Genomic DNA, 25,494 nt, shown 5'->3' on the forward strand with positions numbered 1-25,494 from the left:
TTTACACAAGAGTACACGACAGCTAAATGTGTCACATGTCACACAGGGCGATCGTGGCTCAAGAGTTGGCAGTTTGTCTTGTAATCGGAAGGTTGCCGGTTTGAGCCCCAGCTTGGACAGTCTCGGTTGTTGTGTCCTTGGGCAAGACACTTCACCCACCGCCTACTGGTGATGGCCAGAGGGGCCGGTGGTGCGATATAGCAGCCTCGCTTCTGTCAGTCTGCCCCAGGGCAGCTGTGGCTACAACTGTAGCTTGCCTCCACCAGTGTGTGACTGTGAGAGTGAATGAATAATGGAATTGTGCAGCACTTTGAGGTTCTCGAAAAGCGCTATATAAATGCAATCCATTATTATTACATTTGATCTAAAATTGACCAAACTGGTACAAAAATCTAAACACAGCTTCAAAAATACTGAATGAGTTTCTCTTTATTCACTACACCCAGCATGGTATGTTTGAGGGGGTCACTAAACTCAAAGGAACGCTCTTCAGAAGTAAAGCTAACATTCAAGGTCCTTTAATGCAGTAAGAACAATAAATCAATGGTGTCACTAAGGAACAGGTCTTATTTTTATTGGCACAGTGGGGAAATGATAACCATTCACAAAAATAACACATCGTCTTGCTGGTTTAGTGTATTAAGCACATTTAAAAATCTTTCCACAGTGCAATGTTCATATGTGCTTTCATTCACCGAGACAAAAACACTAAACAGATTCTGCCAGAAGCGTAAATGCAGAGCAAACACCAAACAAATCCATTAAAACCCACAAACCAAACATTTTCACAAAGTTACTGCTGTCAGTGGCTGGATCTGTTAGCGGTTGTCCTTGCGATGTGAAATGGGAAAGCGTCGTATTTAAACACAAAATCCGATACTTGGATTATCATTGTGGTATTTAGTCCATCTTTCCAGAAATCGTATATATGAAATAGAGTTTTGTTTTTTTGACCAGCTTAAAATAAATCACATACACACATCCAAAGTCAAGCTGTCGCACAGCGTGTGCTTTTTGTCAACATTCAGTCCTTGCTACGAAATTGTGATTGTCTGTTTAGGCACAGAGTATACGATCATCACTATTCCAATGCATACTGTGCAAAAAAACCCCTCAATGACAACGGAAAGGAAAGCAAACAGTTAAAGCAGCTGATACTTCTTTTCTAAGTTAGCTATTGAATTAGTTTTTGTAATTCATGATTTCCTTCTAACATACATCACAATAAATAGACATCGTTTACTTTGCCAAGTATGCTTCCTGACACAAAGTTTTCTCATGACAGTTTTGTTGTTTTTGTTTTGCACACACAGGAAACATTGACATCCTTTATCTAAGATGCTAACAAAGGCCGCGGTTTAAAAAGCTGAGCTGTGATTTGTTTCGCAAACAAAACCAACAGCAGTCTTATTTGCTGGCACGATAGAAAGTAAGGCATGAGGCCAAAAATGATTAGACTGATTGCTTCCTTCACTGCAAACCCGCTTCAAGAAAAAAATGGCGCAAACATTTCACCTCAATTAAGGTAAAATAAAATAAAATAACTGAAACAAAGTCTTGAGATGACAGCAAGGCATTTATCAGCAGATGAAGTGCTAATGACTTAAAGCAGAATATCTGATTCTTAACATTCAATCTGAGACTGCATTTGCCTCCGCAGGCTGAGGGTGCGCCGATGGAGCTGCTGCATCTGTTGCATGCGGTCTCGCTGGCGAGCCAGGTTGTGGGGGACGGGGTAACGCTGGGAGCCATAGAGGTACTGGTACGGGATGCGAACGTGGCAGGCCGCCGCACGGCAGCGTGGCTGGGGCAAGGGCGGCAGCAGCATCCAGCGCTTCCTCTTGGCGCAGTAGCGGTAGGCCTCCTTGCGGTACTGCTTTTCTACGTGGTTGCTGTTCCTCCACCCGCCAATGATGAAGATGTCTTCACCCAGGTAGCAAATGGCTGCGCCCTCCAGGCTGAGGACCTCTGACGGGAGGCTGTCGAGGATGTCCTCTGAGATGTTTCTGCTTATTTTCTGCTGGGCGGCCTCATGTGTTACCGTGTAGTTCTTGGGGCAACAGGAAGCTGTGTGATAGAAGTTGCTGGATGCAACAGCCATTTGAAAACTACAATAGGTATCAATAAGCGGTAACGAGTCCACTTCCTGCCACTTGCGGCTTTCTGTATCGTAGCAGGTGGTCACCGTGCTCAGCCCATCATCGCTGTCTATATCTACGGGGGTCCTGGCCATTACGTACACATAGCGATCCTCCACGCTCACTGTTTTTACATCTCGCAGGATCTTTGGCGCTGGCTCCAGATTGAGCCACATGTCCTGCTCAGGTTCATAAATGGAGACATCCTTGAAACCTGGACTGAAGTTGCCATGGCCGCCGATGATGTAGAGTGTGTCTTTGATGCACGTGAGGCCAAACGAATGCTTGCGTGTGGTCAGGCTGCTGACCGACTCCCAGCAGTTAAGGTTAGGATTGTAGCGCTCCACCATCTTGGCGAAGCTGGGCTCCATTGAGCCCGCCACATAAAGGTGATTCTCGGTGACAGCAATAGCATGTCCATCGAGGTGGTTGTGGATGTGTGGCAAACTGACCCAGCGATCCTCAGCAACAAAGTAGCCCACACATTCGCTCAAATAATCTCCTCCTTCCGAAACACCACCCACTACCATGATCACATCCATGTTCTGACCATATCGAGGCTGGATCGTCACCTCGTAGGAGTCACCGAGATCTGAATCAGCCTTCTTGGGGCTCTCATAACGAACAGCGTGGACCTCGAGCGCACTGGACACCAGCTCCAGACAAGCCACGCTGTTTGCCACTAAGGGCTCCTTCCTCACGACACGCGTCAGGTAAGTAGGAGCGATCTGTGGCAGCCTTAAAAGTTTGAACAGGTCCTCAAAATGCTTCTCTCGCTCCTCTGGGTTGTGGTGGACCCATTTCACGATTGCCTCAAACAACTCCTGCTCAGACTCCACGGTGATTTCTGCATCACACAGCCAGTCTCGCACCAAGTGAAAGGGCAGTGTGAAGAATTCCTCGTTGTGAATGACTTTGTGAAAGTTTCTCCTGATCGTCTCGGCGGCTCTCTGAGCGAGCTGGTTCAGCGTGTACATGTGTGCAAGGCTGTGCACGGCTACGCAGTTGGACATGCTCAACTTCCTCATCAGGAACTCTCCGCAGAAGGTCTTCAGCTGCCCCAGCAGAAACCTGACAGAGTGAGATATCAAAGTTACAGCATACGAAAAATGTTATATTTCCTTGCCACATTAACTTATTATTAATCTCTGGCTCTCTTCCACAATGTGTCTTTTATCCCGTCTTCCTCCCACCACCTCCCAACCGGTCGTGGCAGATAGCTGCCCGTTCCCGTTCTTCCTGCTATAAAAGGGAATTTTTCTTTCCCACTGTCACCAAGTGCTTACTTAAAGAGGATCCTTTGATTGTTGTGGTTTTCTCTGTATTATTTTAGGCTCTTTACTTTACAATACAAAGTGCCTCGAGGCGATTGTTGTTATGATTTGGTGTATAAATAAAAGTGAATTGAATTTCATTGACGGTGGGAGGAAGCCGGAGTACCCGGAGGGAACCCACGCAGACACGGGGAGAACATGCAAACTCCACACAGAAAGACCCCGGCCTGATGGTGGAATTGAACTCAGGACCTTCTTGCTGTGCGGCAACAGTGCTAACCACCGTGCCACCGTGCTGCATGTCCAAAGACATGCAGTTTGTGGGGATAGGTTAATTGGATAATCCAAATTGCCACTAGATGTGAATGTGAGTATGAATGGTTGTCTGTCCTTGTGTGTTAGCCCTGCGACAGACTGGCGACCTGTCCATGGTGTACCCCGCCTCTCGCCCTATGACAGCTGGGATTGGCTCCAGCACCCCCCGCGACCCTGAAAAGGATAAGCGGTAGCGAATGGATGGATGAATTTCATTGAATTAATTAAAAAATACTGACTCTCTATGTAAAGCATTTTATGACAGTATAAAAATTTGCACAGGCAATAAAATCTGCAGGTTGAACAAGAATAACTCTTAAGTGTCAGGATGGCTGAGTGGTCTAAGGCGCTACGTTCAGGTCGCAGTCTCCTCTGGAGGCGTGGGTTCAAATCCCACTCCTGACAAGCAAGTGTAACAATCAAAGATAATAGTTTAAGTCCTGACTTGTGATGGAAGCACTTTGAATAGAAAGGTGTGGTCTAATTACTCAGCACTATTGGATCAAACCACACCTGCAACTTTAAACTCAAGCTTCATGCCTGTGGAGTTCTGTGAATGTATCTTAAATTATTTTTTGTTAGATAGCAATATGACAACCTGTTCAAACAGCCTCGCTGAGACAGACTCCCAGGATAAAATCAATACCACGATACACTGTTCTATTCAGCTGTCTGGTAAGCTATAACACAGCGCCAAGGAGCCACCATAAACCACATCAGGACCTTGAAACTGAAGCAGATAACAAAATTAAGCCAATAGTTCTTTTACAATGATGATTTTTGTAATCTGAAGGTTAAAAATTGTTACATTTACATTTTTTGTGGATATAATAGCTCTAATGAAGAGTAAATAATAATAGCAAAGATGTAACCACGCAAGCTGCCACACCCTTACAAGTCCATCGACATAGGAGTTGTCAACCATGCAACTTCTAAACACTTAACCCTGATAATGACAGTAATAATATGTCCACCACACCCGAAGGCCAAAAAACAGTGCAAGAGATGCTTGTGTGGACCACATCTACTATAAAGAGATAAGCTGGTTTCTTGCTTTTCCTCTTAATGAAACAGAATTTAATTTGTCATCTATTACTGAGCAAAATGCCAAAACTCACATCCAGCTTCACGAGAATGATTGTTACTAATTTTCTTGACCCTCTATTATAACAAACTGCTGTATATATCCGCTTATTGGTTGTACAAAACAAATTTAAATATATCAGTTTGATCCTTGTTTTGTTTTTTGTTTTATTTTTTAGGGAAAATTTCAAATCAATCAATCAATCCATCCATCCATTAATCTATTTTCTTCCGCTTTTCTAATTCAGGGTCGCAGTTTGTGGAGCCTATTAGATACTCCTCTGTTGATGAGAACTGGGTCGTTGTTTGCCCCCTCACTGGACGTCAGTTTTTAATATGACCCTGCTAACTAATTCTTGTAATGACAGCATACAAAGTCACGCCACCTGGTGTGACTTACATACTTCCGCATATAAGCAAAGTGAAATCCACAATCTGATTCACCTGCGGAATAATTTAAAAATAAATGAATAAATCACCTGTCTGCAAGTTCCAACACTTCATGCACATTGGCAGTGGTCACCCTGACTTCTCCCGTGTACATGAACTGTACGACACTTTCCACAGTGTCTGTGTCGGGTCTCGTGCCCGAGCTCCACTCCTTTAGCTCCACTCGCCCGGATCGGGACTCTGAAAACTGTCCGGACAGCAGCAGCATGAAGTACTGCGACGCCGCGGATAAAACCGAGCGGTGCGCGGATACCGTCTGGACCCCGGGCACGGCTCCCGAGCTGAACACCAGAGTCACGTCGCAGAACAGCCCGGCTTTCCTCTGCTCGTTCTGCCGCCGGGAGAGCTCCGAGCAGTAGGCCGAACAGGTGAACTCCTCGGCCTCCTCAGGTTCGCCGTCACCTGTTAGCGCTCCTTGCACCGCCCCGCCGCTGGTGCTGTTGCTGCGGCCACGCTCCTCCGTATCCTCCGCTGCTGCTGCCATACCGCACGGGGTGATACTCAGAGGCAAATGACAGCTCCGAACTATCTTCGGGAATAACTCACAGGTGTACCCAACACATGTAAACAAGCATTCGGAGACTGACATGCATGCGCTGCGTTCAGAGGCTTGGTGAGAAAACAGGAGCGCTCACTTCCGTCTTCAGGAATATTCCAAAGGTGCGGTGATTTTTAGCTGGCTGTCAGGGAGAGGTCCTCAGATTCAAGCTAACACATCCACATCTCTGACGCAAACCGTGCAATGTGTGACGTATTTAATTGATGTGGCGTTATAACGTATTGAAGGGTCTTTATTTATTTTTATTTTTTCAAGATAAGTTTACCTTTGTTTAAGGCTGTTGCGCGCATGCGTGTTGCCCGTTATCCGTCTGCCGGTGATGTGCACTTTGGCATCTTGTGATGAGGTAACATCAGGGTCATAACTGTATAACGCTTTAAACTGGTAATAAGAATTCATGCCTGAGTTAGGCTATACATGGATGATAAAATAATAAAACTGTGTTTCAGCTTGAGTAACAACAAAACCAGGTTTTTATAGTTAACGAGATGGTGGAAAAAACATTTTGGTTAACTAAAACTAGTCTTTGGGGTTGGGGATAACTGAATCGTTTCAGTGAACCTGGAATAAATAAAGTCAAATAAAAATACAGAGGAAATTTCCTCAGTTTAAGTATCTGTTTCTAAATTGTAGCACAACCTGCCTGATGGAAGTGTTTGAGATTTTGCAAAATCTTGCCTCTGACATATGCTCTCCATACACTAATAATTAAAAGGTCTAAAACTAACACTGAAGCAAATAAAACTAAACATTTTCAAACAACGAAAACTAATCTAAAATACGAAAATACACTCTGGAAACTAACTGACGCTAAACTGAAATGAAATCTAAAGAGTCCAAATGAAAAAACAAACAAACAAACCTACAGTCACTGCAGAAAAAACAAGTGTCTGTGCACCCAAAAGTAAAATTGTGTCTTTTTTTCATTTAGTTGACCCAAGTCAGACAAACATATCTAATTAAACAAAGTGAATTCTGTATGTGCCCCTCCCTTAAAAATAAAAGCCCACACAGTCTGCTTACTGAGAAGGTGTTATCGCCTCAAGGAAAAACTAACTGGTGCAAATTATTCCTGGGTCTTAGAAACAAATTATTTAAAAAAGGATGGAAATTCAGGATTATTTCCACCACTTTCCCTCGGAGAGATCATAACATGCAGCAGTGACAGAAGTGAAAAAGAATCCAAGGGTAACAGCAAAAACACACCTTTGCATTGACCATGACAAAAGTGAGAGGAACACAAATCATTAATCAACTGTGAATATATATATATATATATATAATTTTTTTTTTTTTTCCCCCCCTCTTGCCTTGCGAAAGGTCGTTATCCTGGCGGGTGGATTGTTTGAGAGGCATCTCTGCACCTGGGGTCTCATCTGGTGTGATAAACCCCAGCCTCTATGGATCTTATGCTCAGAGCTTGTTCATCCACTGCCATGATTAGTGCCTCTGTGCTGTCTTTCAGTCCAGCCACTGGTAGGATTTCTTGATGTAAGGTGCAGGGGCCTGTCCTTCCATGATGGTTTCTCTTCCTGGAGCTTTTCTTTCTTGGGTTTCTGTCGCCTGAGGTATTCACTAAGCACACGGTTGCTTGTGGCCATCTTCTTGATGTATTCATGGATGTTCGTTGTCTCATCCTGGAAAGTGGTTCTGACACTCAGTAGTCCCTGGCTTCCTTCTTTCCGCTTACTGTACAGTCACAGGGTGCTGGATTTGGGGTGAAACCCTCCATGCATGGTCAGTACATTTCCTGTCTTGATGTCTGTGCCTTCCATTTCCTCCTTTGGCCAGCTTATCCAATCACCAGATAAGCTGGCCAAAGGAGCTGACTCCTCCTCTTTACAGGTATTTGGAGATTCATGATTTCCAGTTGCCTGTGGGATTCCCAGGTACTTGTAGCCATCCTCAATGTCTGTAATGCTGCCCTCTCGTTACCATTCGACTACACTTCTGCAGTCTGAATGACATCCCAATATATCCATCTTTCTCTATATATCTATATGTGAATACACATTTACATCCAATTTACCTTTTTATTGATATACTGTGGTATGACCTGAAGAATGAAGTTTTAAAGTCCAGAAGAGCAAACAATTCCTCATCAGCAGCTCAGGATACAGCCGATGGACAGTGATGCTGGTAAAGGCGGGTGTTTAGTTCTTTGCTTTGTATTTAAATGTAATTACTGCCCATGTTAGAGATAAATGTTCAGAATTAAGTTTAAGGATTTTCCATTCAAGAGGAAAGTAAACTTTCTTCTAAGTAAAAAAATAAATAAAATAAAAATAAATAAATAAAAGATGACAAAATAAAAGAAAAACAATAAGTTCTTTATTTTACTACTTTATGACAGCATATTACAAAACAAAAAAAAGCTTTTTTCACATTTAAATAAAAACAGATTAAGCACAGCAGACATTACAGTGGGCTGTTACAGAGTGTTGTGAGTTTTTACTGGAAGTTGGAGAACATCCGGATTATGTGCTGTAAGTTTCCAAAGTAAAGCAAACTGCTTTCATGGTCCCTCACCAAAAGAGGCTTTCCAGACTCACAGGGCTCATTCATGAAGCATTTGTTCGCCTCTTCTTGATGCGTCTACAGCTTCCTTTTTTCTACAGTTATTAGAATACTAACAAACTGATTAACTTAACTATAACCCGGGCTGGTTTCATGAAAGGCAAATGGTGGAGAGACTCCTGACTTGTGTCTAATTCCTCTCATTTCCATAATGATGTATCCTTTTCATGACATTTGTACCATCTACCACTGCATCTTGCTTTTTTTTTTTCCCCCTTTCTTTTTTTTTAATTAAATAAACAAAAACACCCTAAAATAACTTTGGTTTAATTTGGGATGAGATTCACTCCTAACAAAAAATAGTCAATCATGGTGAAGGAGTTTAAAAAGGGATCTAGTGTTTAAACTAATTTGCAGCACTCGGAAAGCCAGAAAGCACATTTAAGCACCTTTTCTTGTGGTCTAAACCAGGCAGATTAAGTATTTTAAAAAAATGCTTTGCAGCCATTAACAGAGGTTACTATGCGGACTATGCATTGCAGGATTAAGGACTGAAATTTTGCTTGGATCTTGCTCCTATACCCAACTAAGCATAACCATCTCTCAATTTTGACTCTGTGTACCAAGTGATTTTGTGCTCCTGCAGCTAAGATTTGCATTGGTGTGGCTCTTTGTTAAAAACTAAACAAGTTACATCTCAGACCTTTTAAATTAGTTCTCAAAAACTGAGCCTAGAAATATACTTCCCCTTTTTCCTCCATAAAAACTAGATTGAAAACTTCTACCCAGGTTCCTCAGATAAACAGTACTTCCCACTTTCCAAAGTAACCCTGCCCAGTTCCACCCCCCTTGGCAGCTGCTATCATAACTAGAGAGGAGATACAAGTTACATGAGATGTGTAATACCGCCTGACATCTTCGTCTGGAAGCGATTTCCATTCTGTGACAAGGGAATTACATGGACATGTGTTCAGGGAGCACGTAGGAGATGTCATCCCATGGGTGGCGGTACAGACCCTGTTTCAGCCTCTTCTGATCCAGGTAATGGCCTAACAAAACAAACTCAGGTTAGAGACCGTTTTAAAGGTTGTCACAGAGAATATCATGGCTCCATTTTAAAGGGAACTCACCAATGAAGCCCATGCTACGGCCGAGGACAAAGATCCCATTTAGTGCACCGATCTCCACAAACTCGTCAGCCTCGTCTCTGGAGACAGTTCAACATTCATGTGAGAAACAATACTGGACAGTGTCCCCTCGACACACAGCAACAGTGCAGACATTGCATCTCAGCCATCTGAATTCTCCACAAGCCATCGAATACCATGCACTTTTGGTTAAATCTAAATAATGTAGCTGTAAGCATATCAGAGTGTTTATTATGGTTTCTGTTAACAACTACAGGCTTCCTGTAACACCCAGTGATAATATTGACACCGATAATATTTCGTAGTATTCTTCTCTTTTTACTCATTACATTTCGTTTACACTACCTTAGAGTGCCAATCTAAAAGAGCAGGAATACCAACAACACGTGGCCCCTGTAGTGGTGTCTCTATTTATTCATCTATTTATCTGATTTTCTTACTGTTCTATTTCTCCCCACTGCATATTCATTTTGACAAATTTAATAAGTGTAATACTTGAATCATCCCTGGCCATGTGTTTACATGCTCATATAACACTTTTGCGTAATTCCATCTAAGGAAGGGAAAGATGGCCGGAGGGAGGGAAGGAAAGGAGGAGGAGAGGGAGATAAGGGAGGGGGGGGGGGGGGGGGGGGGGGGGGGGGGAAGGGAAATGAAGGGATATTAAAAGTGCAAATCCATGCACATTTTGTCTGCCCCTTTTATTATTGGCTTCCATTTCTTTATACAGTATTTCTCTTTTTTGTAATGCTGTAATTAAAACAAAAAAACCCCAAACAGATATTGGTGATAAGATCCATCCAATCAAAGCACACGCACCAAAGCTTACAGAAGTAACACCTCACGATGCCGTCTCGTATTCTTACCGTGTGAAGCCTCCACAAGTTCTAAGCATGTCCACGAAGGCAACACCAATAAAGCCATCTACATTTAGGATCAGGTTGGGTTTCTGGGAAAAAAAAAGAAATCAAAATCAAAATGCTTGAATGTTATTTTAACATGAAATTGAGGAAAGGACTTGCAGTCCAAAGCTGCAGAGAGCACACAGCCTCTTCTAGATCTTATCAATCTTTTTATTGGATCTAATAGTGGCTCAGAGGTTATCGCTGTTGCCTCACAAAGAATGTTCAGGACCTTCTGCTATGGTGTTTGTATGTCACAGGTTCTCTCTGGTAGCTGCAGCTTCACCCACTATCAAAAAAAAAAAGTTATTTCTCTCCATCTTGGCAGAGTCTAAAAGCTCAACAGTTGAATTTCCTGGTTAAATTGAATTAAAAAAAAATATATATAACAAGTTTTCATTGGGTGTGGGTTCTGACACACGTCCCTGAATAACAGCACAAATTTGAACAAAAAGTGTTAAATGAGATTAAAAAGCCTGATTAATGTTTAATATTATTTATAGAACTATAAAATCCAGGTCTTCGTTCTGGTTACATTCCACTGTCAATCATGGAATCTGCAGGTGTGGTCACCTGTGCAGAAAACTGAGAATAATTGCTTGCCTGCTGTAAAAATAAATGAAAAATCTTCTGTTCAAAGTGTTTAACCAAATTATTTGACAGCAAAGCCCAATCTCTGAATCCTGAATGTCAAAGCAGTCATCAGGTTCTTTAGCTGTAGCAGCTTTCTGTTGCCATTTCATTTCATCATTTCACTGTTTTGCTTGTACACACAAGTTTCCATCGTCTACTTCACTCTGTGTAAAATACCTTAGAGGTGGTGATCTTTTCTACATCGAGGGCGTAGTCAAGCAGCTGGGTGGAAGGAAAATTCTGCTTCACAAAGTCCTTCAGAATCTGCACTCGCATGTCTGGGTTGTTGATCTGAAACCGAATCAAACTCCATTTAAAACAATGGCTGCGTGTCCATCTTAATCAAACTCAGAAGAAGCAATTAACAAATACGAGTCAAAACACTGATAAATAAGAGGCTCATTTACAGATTAGAGCACTGTTTATTGTATAAAGAGTGTTGCTTACTGATTTGACCCTGTGGCCGATACCCATAATCAGCTTGCCATCCTTCTTCATCTTGTTGACAAACTCCATGGGGATCATGCCGCTGTCAAATGCCTTGCTGAACTGCTTTGCAGCCGCATCCAGAGCACCTCCGAAACGGTCCCCCTGATTTTTAGGAATAAATTGCGTTTCAATTCCGTAACATTATGGCCAGTTTGTCAGAAATCATGCTGTCAGCTGAGCAGCTCATAAAATACAAGATAGATTTGGGGGAAAAAAAAAAAAAAAAAAAAAAACTACAACAACAAAAGATGACATGATCAATGACTGATCAATATGTGAGCAGTACTGACGATGGTGAGCAGGCCGGATGTGAGGCTTGAGATAAGGTCTTTGCCCGCACGAGCACAGACAATCGTGTTGTGAGCGCCGGAGACTGCAGGCCCATGATCAGCAGTCACCATCAGGCACATTTCAATGAACTGGCAGGCGTAGCGTGGTAACCTAAACAGAGAAAAAAAAAAAAAAAAAAAAAAAAAAGTGTGAAATTGATCCTACATTCTTAACAACTAACAGTGTTCTTGACATCATACTGACCTGCGCTGGAACCAGAGCAATCCTAGCACTCCTCCTATACCAATCTCTTCTCTGAAGACCTCAGTGATGGACATGCCAGCATAGATGAGCTCCTGGCCTCGCTCGTCACAGATGCTTGTCATGAATGAGGCTGGCTTACGAATCAGGCCCAACTCCTGGAAAAAAACCCCAACAAATTCCACAAATAACCATTATATCCAGTATTTCTTGGCTTCTAAGTTTACAAAGGACTATTATAAAGTTCTTACCCGGGCCCAGGAATAATCCATAGGTACTGTTGGGGGAGGAACCTCCTGGGCAGGAACGATGGTACCATTGGCCACTAATTCATCATACACAGTCCTGTTTCACCACAAACACAATAACAGTGAGGAACCCGGAAACCTGTCAGTTCCAAACTTTAGGAAATTAGCATGAAAAGTATTTCTCACTTGATGACGTCACCCAGCTCATCAAAGCTCTTTGGTACATAAGCTCCAGCATCCCTCAGAGCCTGGTTCTTGGCCACCGCTGTCTCTGAAGCCTGGTTGGCACAAGCTCCTGCATGGCCAAACTGAACCTGAAGATGGCAGTAAAACATATTACTGGAAAAAATTTCTTCCAGGTAAGAGCAGCAATAAAATCCAAAGCCAGGATTTCCAGAGCTAACTGACCTCTGAGGCAAACATGGTGGCGCAGGTTCCAATGCACCAGCAGACCACAGGTTTTGTTATCCTGCCTTCCTTGATGCCCTGGCAGATCTTGTACTCCTCTGTTCCACCAATCTGTGTCAAAGTAAAGGACATATTAAAAACAAGATTCTATTTAGTACAAGTAGCACACACCAAATAATTTAGATATTAAATGCTTCCCACCTCTCCCAGTACAACAATCATCTTAATTCCTGGAGTGTCCTGATAACGTAGGACGTGGTCCATGAAGGTCGAGCCTGGATATCTGGACAGAGAGAAACGTAAGCACTCATTTCTGGAACTAGAATCTTTTTTTGGTCAAGAATTGATTTATGCATTTTTTTTTTTTTTAAATGAAAAAATTCTCTCAAGTAAATGATCTGCAATTAAGTTTTTGTACCTGTCTCCTCCGATGGCCACCCCTTCATAGACGCCATCTGTAGTGCGTGAGATGATGTTGTTCAGCTCGTTGGACATTCCCCCAGAGCGCGACACATACGCCACACTTCCGGGACGGTAAAGTTTAGAAGCCAGGATGTTGTCCAGCATACCGCCTGTGTTGCCAATCTTAAAACAGCCTGGCTTGATGCCACCAACCTATTTAACAAGAATAATCTGCATTTAATCCACCATGTTTACCAGAAAGATTTAATAGCCCTTTTAGCTGGGCTATTAAATACCACACTACAGTCTATAAACTTATAGCCGTGTTAATGATGAGTGTAAATGTTTTGTTTGTTTTTTTCCTTTTTTTTGCCTGTCCCATTTGGTTCTTTAGCCATCAGAATTGCTGTCTGAAGACCAACAAGGATACCCAATGGATTTACTTTGCCAAATGGATCATCGTGGCATTGCCGTATTGGTCCATCTTTGTTTTTATTATTTATTATATTTTATTTTCAGATGTTACAGACGGGACAGACATGAGTGAGGGATAGGAAAGGGAGAAAGAAAGAGGAAGGAAAGGAAAAACAGAAGGGGAGAGGGACAGTGAGAAAGGGGGGGGAGAAAAATAAAAATCTCCTGGATCACCTGTTGAGAGAAGAATAGAAAACAAGCAAAAAAAACAAAACAAAAAACAAAGCAACATACTAAACACAACACCATCACATTAATCTAGCTAAGTGTAAACAGCAGTAAATACTAAATATTCAATGTTGTTGTGCAGCACGCAGGACTGCAGGAGTGTAAATGTTTTTAACAAAGATGTTCAGGGGGATGAAGCTCTGTACCGTGGCAGGGCCAATGATGGTGACTCCTTTCTCGTCGGCCATCTTTATCACCTTCCTAGTCAGAGCTTCGGGGATGCCCTCGGCTATGATGGCGATGGTGTGAATCTGAAAACACAATTAAATAAACTGGGTCCACTCTGAAAAATTTTAGTGGAAGCTCAACACACTGTACAGTCGCTCTTCATACCTGTGGGTACTGCATGGCTTCCACTGTGCTGTCAAAGGCAGAGCGCAGCGAAGCAAAGCTGATCAGGACGTCTACCTCGGGGTGCTTCTTCATGGCATCGGCCATGTTCTTATAGACCGGCAGCAGGATCTCTTTGTGGCCCCAGTAAAACTTCTGCTTGTGATCTCCGCTGAGCAACAAACAGAAACATATCAGCAAAATATGAAGAACTTTTCGAAACACAGCAGTAAAATCAGAAACTTTGTCATTGTCACAGGAACAACAAAATTAAGAATGGTCCCCGATCATTGCATCATCCCTAGCAATATCAAAATATAAATAAAACAATAAAATTCAATAACACTCCCCAACTCCATTCAGTACAACTAATGGATACTTTGCAACTGCAAAATGAATTCTTGTCATTCCTTAAACCCTGTCAATTAAAGGTTTATCATTTGTGTTTGGGGCTTCCTATTGAAAACAGAAGTTTAACTCAAATTCAGCTCAATTGATAAGTCTGGTTTTTGGTTGCTGCATCACTGTGAATCACTTACTATATGGACACCTCTATAGGTGAGGAAAGGCGATGCCCATGCAGCACAGATCAGACAATGGCAACGGACAACACTGACAAACTCTGACAGATCAGAAGGAAGAGCTGGGCTTAAAGTGGGTTGCAAAGTGGCTTACAGATACAGAGGAACATTGGGAAGACTTAAGCAGCTTAAGATGTTCTACAAGAATTTGCCACTTGGAAACATGGAAGGTTATAAGCCTTTATTGTATGTGTACACGACTTACAATCTGCCTAAACTGATAATACGCTTTTAGAAAAAGGCTCAGTATTTTACAAATATGACAAAGATAAAAACAGAAACAACTAAACACCAGCAAGAGTAGATTTAGAGATTTCGAGCAGAGAGAGAAAAAAAAAATCATTTGATTTGTGCAGTTAACTCTATTTAGTATTCTACAGTCACACTCTTCTAATTTAATTCAGAGGGAAATAGCGCAACCTACGTGAAGGGGTAGACCATGGCTGCCACAGAGGGTTCTTCCCGGGAGCATACGTAGTCAAAGTCCAGCATGCCTTGCACGGCGCGTGTCTGCATGCCCCAAACAATGGTCTTGGTGTTTTTTCTGAAAAGAGTGGTTGCTTTAGCTGAGAGGAAGAAAAAAAAAGAAGAAAAAAAAAAATTACACAGAGACAAGTCAGAAGTGGAAACTGAACTAAAACCCATTCACAGATGAAGAGGGAATTCTGGCTCAGGGAAACAGCAGGAATGGGGATGGTAAGAATTAGAATAAAGACAGGATTCACTGAGGACAGATGGACCAGGAAGAGAAAAATACCACCCCACACAGGATCTGCACGATTTATTTTGTCCGCTCTCTCCAAGCCACAGCGTTAACAACATCAATTTGCAATGTAACATCATTAAAAACTAGGACATTTGCATGAAAAGAATATGGACACCACATATGCAGCTGCCATTTTTTACCCCGGATAAGAAAACCAGCAACTTCACTTCCTCCATTGCTGGCAGTATACGGCCATCATTTTCAAAGTGAAGTATTCGGCAAAAGACTAGAGTGCTATCTGTGGTATGTTGCCACATGGAAATATAAAATACTGTCTGACAGATCCTTGACTGCCGATAAAGATCAAATTTTTTGTAATGATTACATTACAAAGAAAGGTTCAGAGCACCTTACTGTTTAGTAAAAATACATTCTCAAACTTATTCCAGTCCTTCCAAGTCTCTCTCTCTGCCTTCTGTCGTTACATCTCTGAGATGTGCAGAATATTTTAAATACAGAACTGATTCTTGCGCCTGCGTCTTGAACTGAAGAATTTCTACTAACAGTTATAGCTCAAGGTTTTTGCTTTACGTTTTTTAAAATAATGATTACAAGGCAGTGTCAAACGAGTAAGCCATAAGAGTGTAAAGAAGATAAACGTTAGAGGGGAAAGCAGAGGGACAAAGGACGGAGAGGGCAGGAAAACAGGTTTTTCACACCCTTCCATACCTCCGCTGCAGCCTGAAGAGGCTTGAGCTTCTGTGACACCCACAGGACGGAAACACAAAATACAACAAAAAACAGGCACAAACACAAGAAGAGAACAAAAATTGAGTCTTTGCTGCAAGTTATTCACTCAACACACTTCACCGCATTTTTGCAACCATGTGTCATCACTGAAAACACTGCGTTAGAAGCACAGCAGAGGAAGAGACCATGCAGTGCTCAGCTGCTATGGAGCATGCCTTTACTGTACTGCTGTAAAAGGCAATATGAACAGTTTAGTTAAGTAATCAAAACTTCATGTTTGCATGGCTGCTTTTGACTTCAACACTACTAATCCTAAAGAACACAAAATCCAGTGTGAAGAGGCCTTAGAAAAAAACAAAAAAACCCAATATGCTTAAACTTAATTTCTAGTTTTTATTACAAACCATACTTATTCATTATAAAAAGTTAAAAAAAAAAAAGCATATTAAAAAAAGTATGCAGCATTCATAAGAATATGATGCCCTGATGTGATGTGAACATACGTCCTTCATATACACCAAGACTAGAAAGGTGAGCAGCAAACAAGGGGGGAAAAGTTCAAACCAGTGATGAATGTGTAGGAAGCCCAGAGCAGTGAGGCCATGGCACACCTATCACTTACCTTTCCAATCGCCTGTGACCACATTCTTCAGAGGCCACAGTATAGAATGGAGCGAGTCTTAGAGAAACAAGCATGAAAAGGGCGGATGTAAGTTGGTGTGAAATAAGAAAAGGAGGAAAAGAGAAGGAAAATAAATTGCAGAATATTGGTGGTGGTATTTCAGCAGGAAAGGAGAAGCCAGGATGAGAGGGGAAAAAAAGGAAAAAAAAAAAAAAAAAGCAGAGGTGCATGAGTAAATATGGGCTCTTGCTGATAGGAAGCAGTTCAGCATGAATGACTGTTCGTTACCTGTTGGAAGCCCTGCTTTACACTTCTTGGCCGGGCAGGTATCAGTGGGCGACTTGGGCTCGGAGAATGAAGCAGTCCTTGTTGTAGCTGGAGTCTGGCAAAGAAAAGGGAAAGATTTACAGGACAGGCTGACAGAGGTTACCAAAGAGCATGCATAGCATAGTTAGAAACAGTGGCTTCACCCCCAACGAGGTCATAAGTTCATACAGCTCACACACACACACACACACACACACACACACACAGTAAATAAATCCAATTTAGGTTACACCCTTTTGCTAGTCATGACCCTGCATTATGGAGACAACTACAGTATAAATACATGTCATTTTGAGCAATAACCCTTTTCTTCTCCTTTCTCAAACACTGAAATGTACTTGTGTGAACCACTTACTGTTTAACTTATAACAAAACCCCATCTAACATCTAATTTGTTTAAGAGAGTGGGCACTGACTGACACACCATCCGATATTGACCCAAGAATTAGTGAATAATTATACCGCTGCACTGTTGCTAGCATTGAGGAGAAAGTTGGCTGTATGGGCGTCCATCGGGGGCTGGTTAGGGATTGGTCGGTGGCCCAGTGCCATCCCAACAATGGCAGTCATATGGGTTTCAGTTCCAAACACATGAATGGGGATCCCTGTGGTCTTCCCTGCATAGAAAAAAAAAGAAAAAAAGCTCCTTAATCTAGATCCAAGAACTCGACTTGGATGTATACTGGATGGATGTCATGTATTTCACGAGTTAGGCCCGAGTATTAGTCCAGTCTTACTCACCTACTTCCCCCATCACCCTGAGTCCCTCTTGGTAGTTCGGACCGCCACGTCGAACAAAAATGGTGACCTCGTGTTCCTTCAGAGGGCCTTGGTAATCTTTAATGGCCCTGACAATGCCCTGAGGAAGGACAAGCAGATCAGCTTTGTTATGCACAAAAAGTACAAGTATATCAACCAGGAAGAGTGAAATTTTATTGAGACCATTTAATAATTCAAAGCATTAGTATGGCTTTCTACTCTGACCTGCCTTCAGATTTTAAAGTAATCTGAGAAAACATGTTAAGGCAGGTAGGGCTAACACTGCCTTAACATGTTTCTGAACATAAATTAGGAACCAGTCTAGTTTGTGTATTGCATGTATGAGCAGCTATGGGTATAAATGTTTTGATATTACACATAACACAAATCTCTGCTAATTCAGGACTTGCTGAAAATACAGTGACATCATTCTTTCAAAGTTTAAGAAATTAAATATTGTGTATAAGCCATTTTTTCCTCTTTAAACATTACAGTGATTCTTTATAACTGTGCAGAAGATTTTCAGATAAATATCATAAATATCAGTGCGTTTCACCTTGAATGTGGCTGCTACGTTGGTGAAGTTTGCAATGCTTCCTCCAATGATCAGCACTTTCCCTGTAGGATAAGGAAAGGTGTTACGAAATGCTCATGACTGAAATTCAACACCCGAGTAACATACATGAAGTCTATTGCTGGCAACTCCCCACATAGTGAACAGTGTGTCACACCGAAGCAGCACAATTAGCTCACACAGCAGAGGAAGGATCCACCAAGTATTTCTACACTTCAAGGACACAGCAAACAAACGCAGACTTTATCTGACAGTTGTAGCCTCCTCCTCCCACCAGCTTTTCATCCCGTTCAGGAAAATAAGCTCTAATGTAATCAAGTCCAGGCTTCACCCACCTAGAGGATGTTTTTCACGTGTCATGAGAGACAAGATGGTTTTTGCGTAGTCGTAGGTCTGCTGTTCACTGGGTGCGCCTGAGTACTCGCCATAATTAGCCAGCTCGTCCACCCCACCCAGATCGCAGATGGTGTCGCTGAAGAAGAGAAATGATGCGATTCTATCAGCTATAATTAACCTTAAAAAAAATATTAAGCTGGCAACAGAAAAGCCAAGCTGGGGTTTGTTAGAAAGCAAAACTTCAGTCTAACAAGCTTTGAAACTTCAAGCCATAAAGGCAAAGAAGTGGTATAGAGTTCAAATGTATGCTGTATGTGATGGACTACCTGTAGACAACAGAAGCACCTCCTCCGGCCACCATGGTCCAGATCCTGCCTCGGGGATTCAGCAGGGTCAGCTTCAGACTTGCACCACTCTTTGCATCCAGATCAGCTATGTAGGCCTCCTACAAGTAACAAGACAGAGTGGTGAATACCAAACTGTGGTCAGTAAGTGCACAAGGATGGAGAAATGGACTGACCAATCATTGTACATATGAGTAGATCTAAGTTAAAGTCACATTTTAAATCAAATCAGTGAAAATTAAAGGATCCAGAGAACTATAAACAAACAGCCTGTCCAACTACAGCTCTTCAAATCTCACCTCAGGGTACGCCTCTCTGCCAAAGGGTGGAGGAAACTCAAGGTCCCCCCATTTAGCCTTGCAGATATAATCCGCTGTGCCATCAATCTTGGCTGCCATGTCAAGGACATATACTCCGTCTTGATTGACGACTGTGAAAAGGCAGAAATTTTGAGTTAATTTGTATGTTTTCCACCAATGAATTACTAACATAGCATGGTAGCAATCTAGATTTTTATTTTTTATTTTTTTTTTAAATCAGCATTTTTGTTTCTGCAATACATAATGAGCAGAGTGTAATATTTCAGAATAAAAGAGCTTTACCAAGAGGGTTGATTTCAAGGTAGGTAAAGTAGAGGTCCTCATACAAGTTGAAGAGGCCGACTATAAAACTGGCCAAAACACTGTGAGAAGGGAAACAAAATTAGACTTAATCAGCACATAAGAGAACTTTTGTGAAGCTTTGTGTCTCACTAGGCAAGAACAAAATGGTAGAGTATTGCTAAGCAGCCACGCTGAATACTTAGAGAGTATCTTTTATGTTTCTTTCTAGTTTGTATTGTTTAAAAGAGATAAGAGTATTTACTTAGCACACTGCTAAGTTTACATAAAAGAAGCTAAACATTAGTCAAGGTCAAAACAGCAAAGGATAAAAGATTTTCTGAATACAGAGAGCCTCTTTGGTTAAGAAAGAAAATAAAAAGCAACAAGAAGGTGCGAAAACTAAATATACTGCGATTTTACAGTTATTCCTGTATTATTTTCTATATTTCATTCAATATCTGGCTAATCACATCTCTGCTCAAATGTCTCTGTGTTTTAACAGAGAGCCTGATCACTAACTACTACTACTGTGAACTACTAAGTGATCCAATTAGGTTCAAAGCACAAAATGACTCAGATTCAAATGTCACCATTTGTTTTATACTTAAAAAGAATATTTAAATAATGAAATTTATATGTCTTTAAATAATAAAGACAATTTTAGAAAAAGGTTTCCGTACTCCTTCTTGTCGTCGGGAACTTGTGTAAGCAGTTGCTCTTTGACTAGGTCCTCAGTGAGCTTGCCATCCACTGGAACCATCAGCTTCTGGGCCTTGGCATCCACGTCACCCACCTCCACTCCTCCCTCGTGGTGGAAAAGCACGTGGTCGCCCTCACGTGTGGCATAGATGCATACATAAAACTCTTCCTCCTGAGTGAGTAAACAGGGAGTTCAGCCACATGCAAGGACACGCAAATACGTCTTTACTGATTTTGTTTGGAAATGCTGCGCAATATTTACATAAGGCCAACAAGTGGTTTCAACATTCAGTTCTCTGCGAGAAATTATTAAGAAAAATCAACAAACTAATCAAATGCACACTGACCTACAGACAGAACACACATAACTTGGAGCTTGTTCTCACTTATAAGGTCCTAGATTGACCGGGTCAACCAGGAAGCACTGATCCTGGTTAAGTCATTCTACTCCTTTTCATTTTTCTGAGAGGATTTGATGAGAATGGCTGAGGCAACGGAGATCCCAGTCTGAGGAACTGATTCTTGTAGTTTGGTTTATTATTTATTACCACAACAACAACAACAACTTGACTTTCCACTGCAATTAAGTTTTATCAGACTTGGGGCTTATCAATTATTACTATATATTTAAAGAAGCACAGCACACCAAGGGAAAAAAAAAAAAAAAAAAATCAAGAAATACTCTCTAAAGTAGGTATGAAGGGTTTTCCTACAGACCAATTTTTTTTAAACGCCACAAGGTAATTTAATTAATCATCTGGGGGGAGGATAATCCGGGTCAGACATGACCCCAGCTGATGACCTGCCAACATCGTCAGCAGATTTGTATAAGAATTTGATTCCCATTTTCCTCTTTCAGTCTGACAGGATGCAGCAGTGTGCGTCATTTAAAATAAAGGAAGCTATTTTTTACAAATTCTTCTCACATCAGAGGTCCTGTGATGCAATACTTTCATTCTGCTCAGAATTCTTTGAGGGCAGCTGCAGGAAATATCACATTGGCTCTTAATACAAAGGTGCAAAGTACACGTGTGAATTATACCCTATGATAGAAGTTTAAGGCTACCTCTACGAAAGTGTAAAGGGACACTAAAAGTTACCATTACACAATACTTTAAACTAAAAATAACCGTAACTTTTGAGCTTAACTATATATTGCTGTGACAACCTGGTTTGAACAGGGAAATTCAGAATGATACCAAATCTTAATTAAAATAAAACATTTATGTAAATACAGGATCTGTCCTGCTGACAAGACACAAGACATGACAAGAAGGGATTAGCTGTGAAGTTGAGACCACAGAAACCGTAGACCATTAAGCAAATTCAAGTTACAACAGAAGAAATAACCACTGATGACACAAATTGAACTGCTCCACAAAACTTCTCCAAACTGAGGAGCTTAGAGAGTGTTAGACTGAAAGACAAGATACTGGCATACATTACCTGTGTGTGTGGGACAAATGGCTCAATGAGGAAGTTCTTCAGCACACCCTTTGCCTTTCCCACCTATTCAAGAAAAACACCTGGTCACAAACACTACACTGAGAGGAAAACTACATGTATTATATATTAAAGTGAAAGTAAAACTTTAAGAATAACATAAAAAAAAATGTAAATTGACCTGTCATTTACTAGGTCTTGTCATCGTTACAAACTACCTTCAAAGTTCTAGTTCATCCATTTCACATCCAAATAGCTTATTACGAGTAGAGAAGGGCAAATAATATCAAATAAAAACAGGCAGCAGCAGGGCAACTGAGGCAAAATCCTCCATGTGCTTCTCATATCAAAATGAGGATCCTTTGTGGTGTTTCAGAGACCAAATATAGTATTAATACTACAGTTTCTGTGAGGATTACTTTTTTAAATGTTGATTTATTTAAAGACTTGCCAGCTCTGGCTGTTCAAGACAGATAAATAACCAGTTAATCTAGGTTCAGAGTAACTTTACTGTGTGAGGACAATGCAGCAAGTGTATTTAGACACACAGAGCAGGGAAAGAAAAGAAAAAAAAAAAAAAAAAAAAAAAAAAGACACTTGATCATCTCACAAAAATGTTGAACTAACTTGCTCAACAACAGCCCTGTATTAGCAAAGCAAAGTCATCCTCACATATGGTTCTGGTTGATGACGTTTTAAACATGAACAGCACGTCAGTCATGTTCTACTTAGCAACAGTCACTGCATTCGAATCAAATACCTCCTCAGAAAATGATGCAATGTGTTTCTCGTGGTTCCAACTACTGCAGCACGTGGATTTGCTTTATTGCCACAAAGACAGTCATGGCTGGGTTTTATGCTCACTAAGAGAGAGTACAGTTAACTCACAGTTGTCTCCTTCATTAGGTGGTCTTTGAGCCACTCCCGGACGCCCTGCAGGTCCTTGTTGATGCCCACTAGGCCGAGCTTCCCGCGCCGCTTTATCAGTTGATCTGGCTTCACCACCAGCCTCTTTTGGGATGAGCAAAGAAACAGGACACACGTGGTTTTTTTTTTTTTTGGTATGATAGTGTGGTATGACTATGGTAGAAACAATAAAGATGGGTAGGGTTTCCCAGCCCTGCTGTGAGAGAGCCAATCAACTGCCAAAACAGGAAGCGCATGAGCCAGACATGTTGTTGCACTGACACATGGGCACAGCAAAGGTTCAGACACATTTCAGATGTGTCCAGTCAGTCACCACTGATACTATAAAAGATTGATGTGACATAACCCACTGGTTGGAGTGAAAGTCCTGTTTTGAAACACTGAGAACGAGGGTTAGGACTTTAAATCTTTTGTAATCTGTGATAGCAAAATGTCTAAAACCTGCATTGTTTTTAATGTCTCCCTGGTGACCATTAAAGGCAGTGCAAAATGGCTTCACCTTTCAGACCTGAAAGCTGTGTGCATCTTTTATACAGTCTATGCAAATCACTCTGATTGTTATAATACAGCACATGTAGGTAAATTAACTTTTGAAGGTTGTAATCAGGCTTCATGAGCTGGACAAAAACAGTCTTACCTCTGTCAGCAGCCATGAATGGTCCTGTGTGAGGCGGGCCCAGTCAGTCTCAGCTGTTACACTAGCATAATGGAAACGGTTCTGCACGGCCGCCGAGGTGCAGATGTTCTTATACAACAGCTCTTTCCCTGTCTGCTCTGAGATGGCCTTCGCCGACATGGCAGCGCTGGATAGAGCAGGACCTTTGGGAAAGGACGAAAACTGATAACTGGGAATAGAGTCCAAACTTAAGTTAAAAATTAAAACAATGCACAGGTGCATTTTGATGGATACCAAAAGTGTTTAGGTAAAACTTGCAAAAGGACATTTAGCCAAATATTGGTAGGAGTGTATGTCAATAAAGAAACAATTCCACTGTGGAGAAGGAGCAGTTCAAATAAACCATTAAAAGCCCATGACACCATGACCTTCATGCCCATGATAAGTGTCAAATTCTGTATGCACACATCTAAAAAGACTTATTTTGCAGATTAAGTGCAGTTAAACACAAAAGTAGAGAACCAAGTTATTAGAAAATCAAAAATGTATATAAACCAAATACTAAACAAGCTCTCAGTCAAACTCGTTTCTCAATCTTACAGTAAACACGTGACGGATTATCACAACAGCCTGCACTGATGACCTTGTCATTCCTGTTTTAACATCCCAGGAAGTTGTTGGGCGTGCTCAACCAACTTTGCCTCACCACAAATATACACAATCATGAATATTTAGGTGACTGTTTTTTTGGGTTCATAGCCTAAAGTTCAGTATAATAAGATGCAGCACACTATGGTGTATAAAAAAGAAATGCATTAATAAGCCTAAAAATTGTACATTTACCAAGTCACCCACCAACCAAGCAAAGTTGTAATGAGCAGTAATGAGCCTTGATTACGTGGATCTTATCGCCTCTACCTCCGGGTCACTGATAACATTTTATGGTGGTTTATATTTGAGCTTCTGGTAACCTAAGGAGGGGCAGCGCTTAGAGAAATCAAGAAATCTAACAGCTTCATCACAGCAGGCTATCCTTCCACTTTTAGAGACGGATGTCCAGAATTTAGCCAGATTAATCCACCGGTCCAGTGTATTATATGAAGCTACCTTGCCGTGCAATTAGTTGTGCTGTCCAGGCTTGTGGGATGAAGAAGCTGGACCTGATGGCAGCTGTTAGAGTGGCAACCAAGGGGGGTTGGGTGCTGCTTCAGACACAGCTGCTGTCAGACGAACTCAGGGGTTAGCATCACTTATCCTATGAATGAAGCTCCTGTTGCAGCCACCACACCCACTCCTGAACCAGCCAGCCAGGCAAGCCTGACAACAACTTTAGCTAGCTCACTCTGGGTAAATAGAGAAAGAACTTCCGGGAGAGAAGAAATAAATGCAGTACGAAAACCTTCACGATAAGGAATAAAACAGGAGGATGCTCCCTCTCTGCGGATGATGCAAGGATAAGCTAGCTTGCTTTTATCACTGAAAAAGTAAAGCACATCACTTCAGATATGCTGTTTTCAAGCAAAACAATTGGGCAAAATTTCAATAAAGACCATACTTGTTCTTGCTCTGCCGAGCTAGCACTTTGCTGCAGTTTTGGCAGACAGCCCTCACATCATCTCACATCCGCTACCCTGAAGACTAACACTACGGCTAACTGCTGTAGCCTCGCATTGGTGCGGACACTTGCCAGTTAAAGGCTACAAAGAAGAGCTGGCTAACGCTGGAGTAGAAAGTAGCTGAGTGAAAGCTGTTACCTTGTCAGTGACAATCACACCTTCTTGAAGGATCGTGTCCAGGCCAAAAAATGACACAGCTAAACAGCCAGCTCTTATTATACCGGAGTCAACTGCTGCCAGTCCCTGCCACCTCACTCCGCTCCTGTCGAACCATAATCTGGCGACCGATTACACGTCTCTACGAGTGCCTGATTGGCTTAAAACAGGTCACGTGGTGACGTCAGTCACGACCAAGGCATTGTTAAAATTTTTTTTTTTTAAAAAATTGGCCAACCTAGAAAATGTTATTGACGCCCCCTCCCCGCTTCTCTTTAAACAACTCTTATTTTAGGTCCTGCACTAC

At 41.7% G+C, this 25,494-nt stretch overlaps 2 protein-coding genes and 1 non-coding gene across 6 annotated transcripts; 1 reads left to right on the forward strand and 2 right to left on the reverse strand.

The window, feature by feature from the left end:
• Nucleotides 1–556: 556 nt before the first annotated feature.
• On the reverse strand, nucleotides 557–6,102 carry klhl11 (kelch-like family member 11). Its single transcript, XM_086303724.1, has 2 exons — nucleotides 5,290–6,102; nucleotides 557–3,209 (listed from the first exon to the last, which is right to left on the reverse strand). Exons 1-2 carry the CDS (start codon nucleotides 5,847–5,849, stop codon nucleotides 1,625–1,627), a joined length of 2,145 nt encoding a protein of 714 aa, XP_086159850.1. The 5' UTR covers nucleotides 5,850–6,102; the 3' UTR covers nucleotides 557–1,624.
• On the forward strand, nucleotides 4,050–4,132 carry trnal-cag (transfer RNA leucine (anticodon CAG)). Its single transcript has one exon. It is a non-coding gene; the product is annotated as a tRNA-Leu (tRNA).
• Nucleotides 6,103–8,128: 2,026 nt separating the features above from the next.
• Nucleotides 8,129–25,324, reverse strand: aclyb (ATP citrate lyase b). 4 transcript variants are annotated; one of them, XM_086303726.1, is made up of 31 exons: nucleotides 25,170–25,324; nucleotides 24,523–24,635; nucleotides 23,437–23,618; nucleotides 22,761–22,883; nucleotides 21,876–21,938; nucleotides 20,411–20,601; nucleotides 19,731–19,810; nucleotides 19,428–19,558; nucleotides 19,111–19,229; nucleotides 18,784–18,920; nucleotides 18,431–18,492; nucleotides 17,857–17,974; nucleotides 17,578–17,732; nucleotides 17,077–17,170; nucleotides 16,789–16,845; nucleotides 16,146–16,175; nucleotides 15,135–15,276; nucleotides 14,133–14,301; nucleotides 13,946–14,050; nucleotides 13,114–13,310; nucleotides 12,897–12,978; nucleotides 12,696–12,806; nucleotides 12,474–12,601; nucleotides 12,291–12,384; nucleotides 12,043–12,197; nucleotides 11,799–11,949; nucleotides 11,467–11,610; nucleotides 11,197–11,310; nucleotides 10,351–10,433; nucleotides 9,467–9,543; nucleotides 8,129–9,385 (listed from the first exon to the last, which is right to left on the reverse strand). In XM_086303726.1, the coding sequence occupies exons 3-31, from the start codon at nucleotides 23,593–23,595 to the stop codon at nucleotides 9,291–9,293; spliced, it is 3,366 nt and encodes a 1,121-aa protein (XP_086159852.1). In that variant the 5' UTR covers nucleotides 23,596–23,618; nucleotides 24,523–24,635; nucleotides 25,170–25,324; the 3' UTR covers nucleotides 8,129–9,290. The 4 variants fall into 4 exon arrangements, with proteins under 4 accessions (XP_086159852.1, XP_086159851.1, XP_086159853.1 ...); XM_086303725.1 differs by lacking the exon at nucleotides 24,523–24,635; XM_086303727.1 differs by lacking the exons at nucleotides 16,789–16,845; nucleotides 24,523–24,635.
• Nucleotides 25,325–25,494: the final 170 nt, after the last annotated feature.

Source organism: Aulonocara sp. 'chitande type north' Nkhata Bay, linkage group LG8, assembly GCF_057382095.1.
Source record: "Aulonocara sp. 'chitande type north' Nkhata Bay isolate Kocher_YH1m ecotype deep benthic linkage group LG8, A_spYH_male_GT1.1, whole genome shotgun sequence".
Lineage (NCBI taxonomy): Eukaryota > Metazoa > Chordata > Actinopteri > Cichliformes > Cichlidae > Aulonocara > Aulonocara sp. 'chitande type north' Nkhata Bay.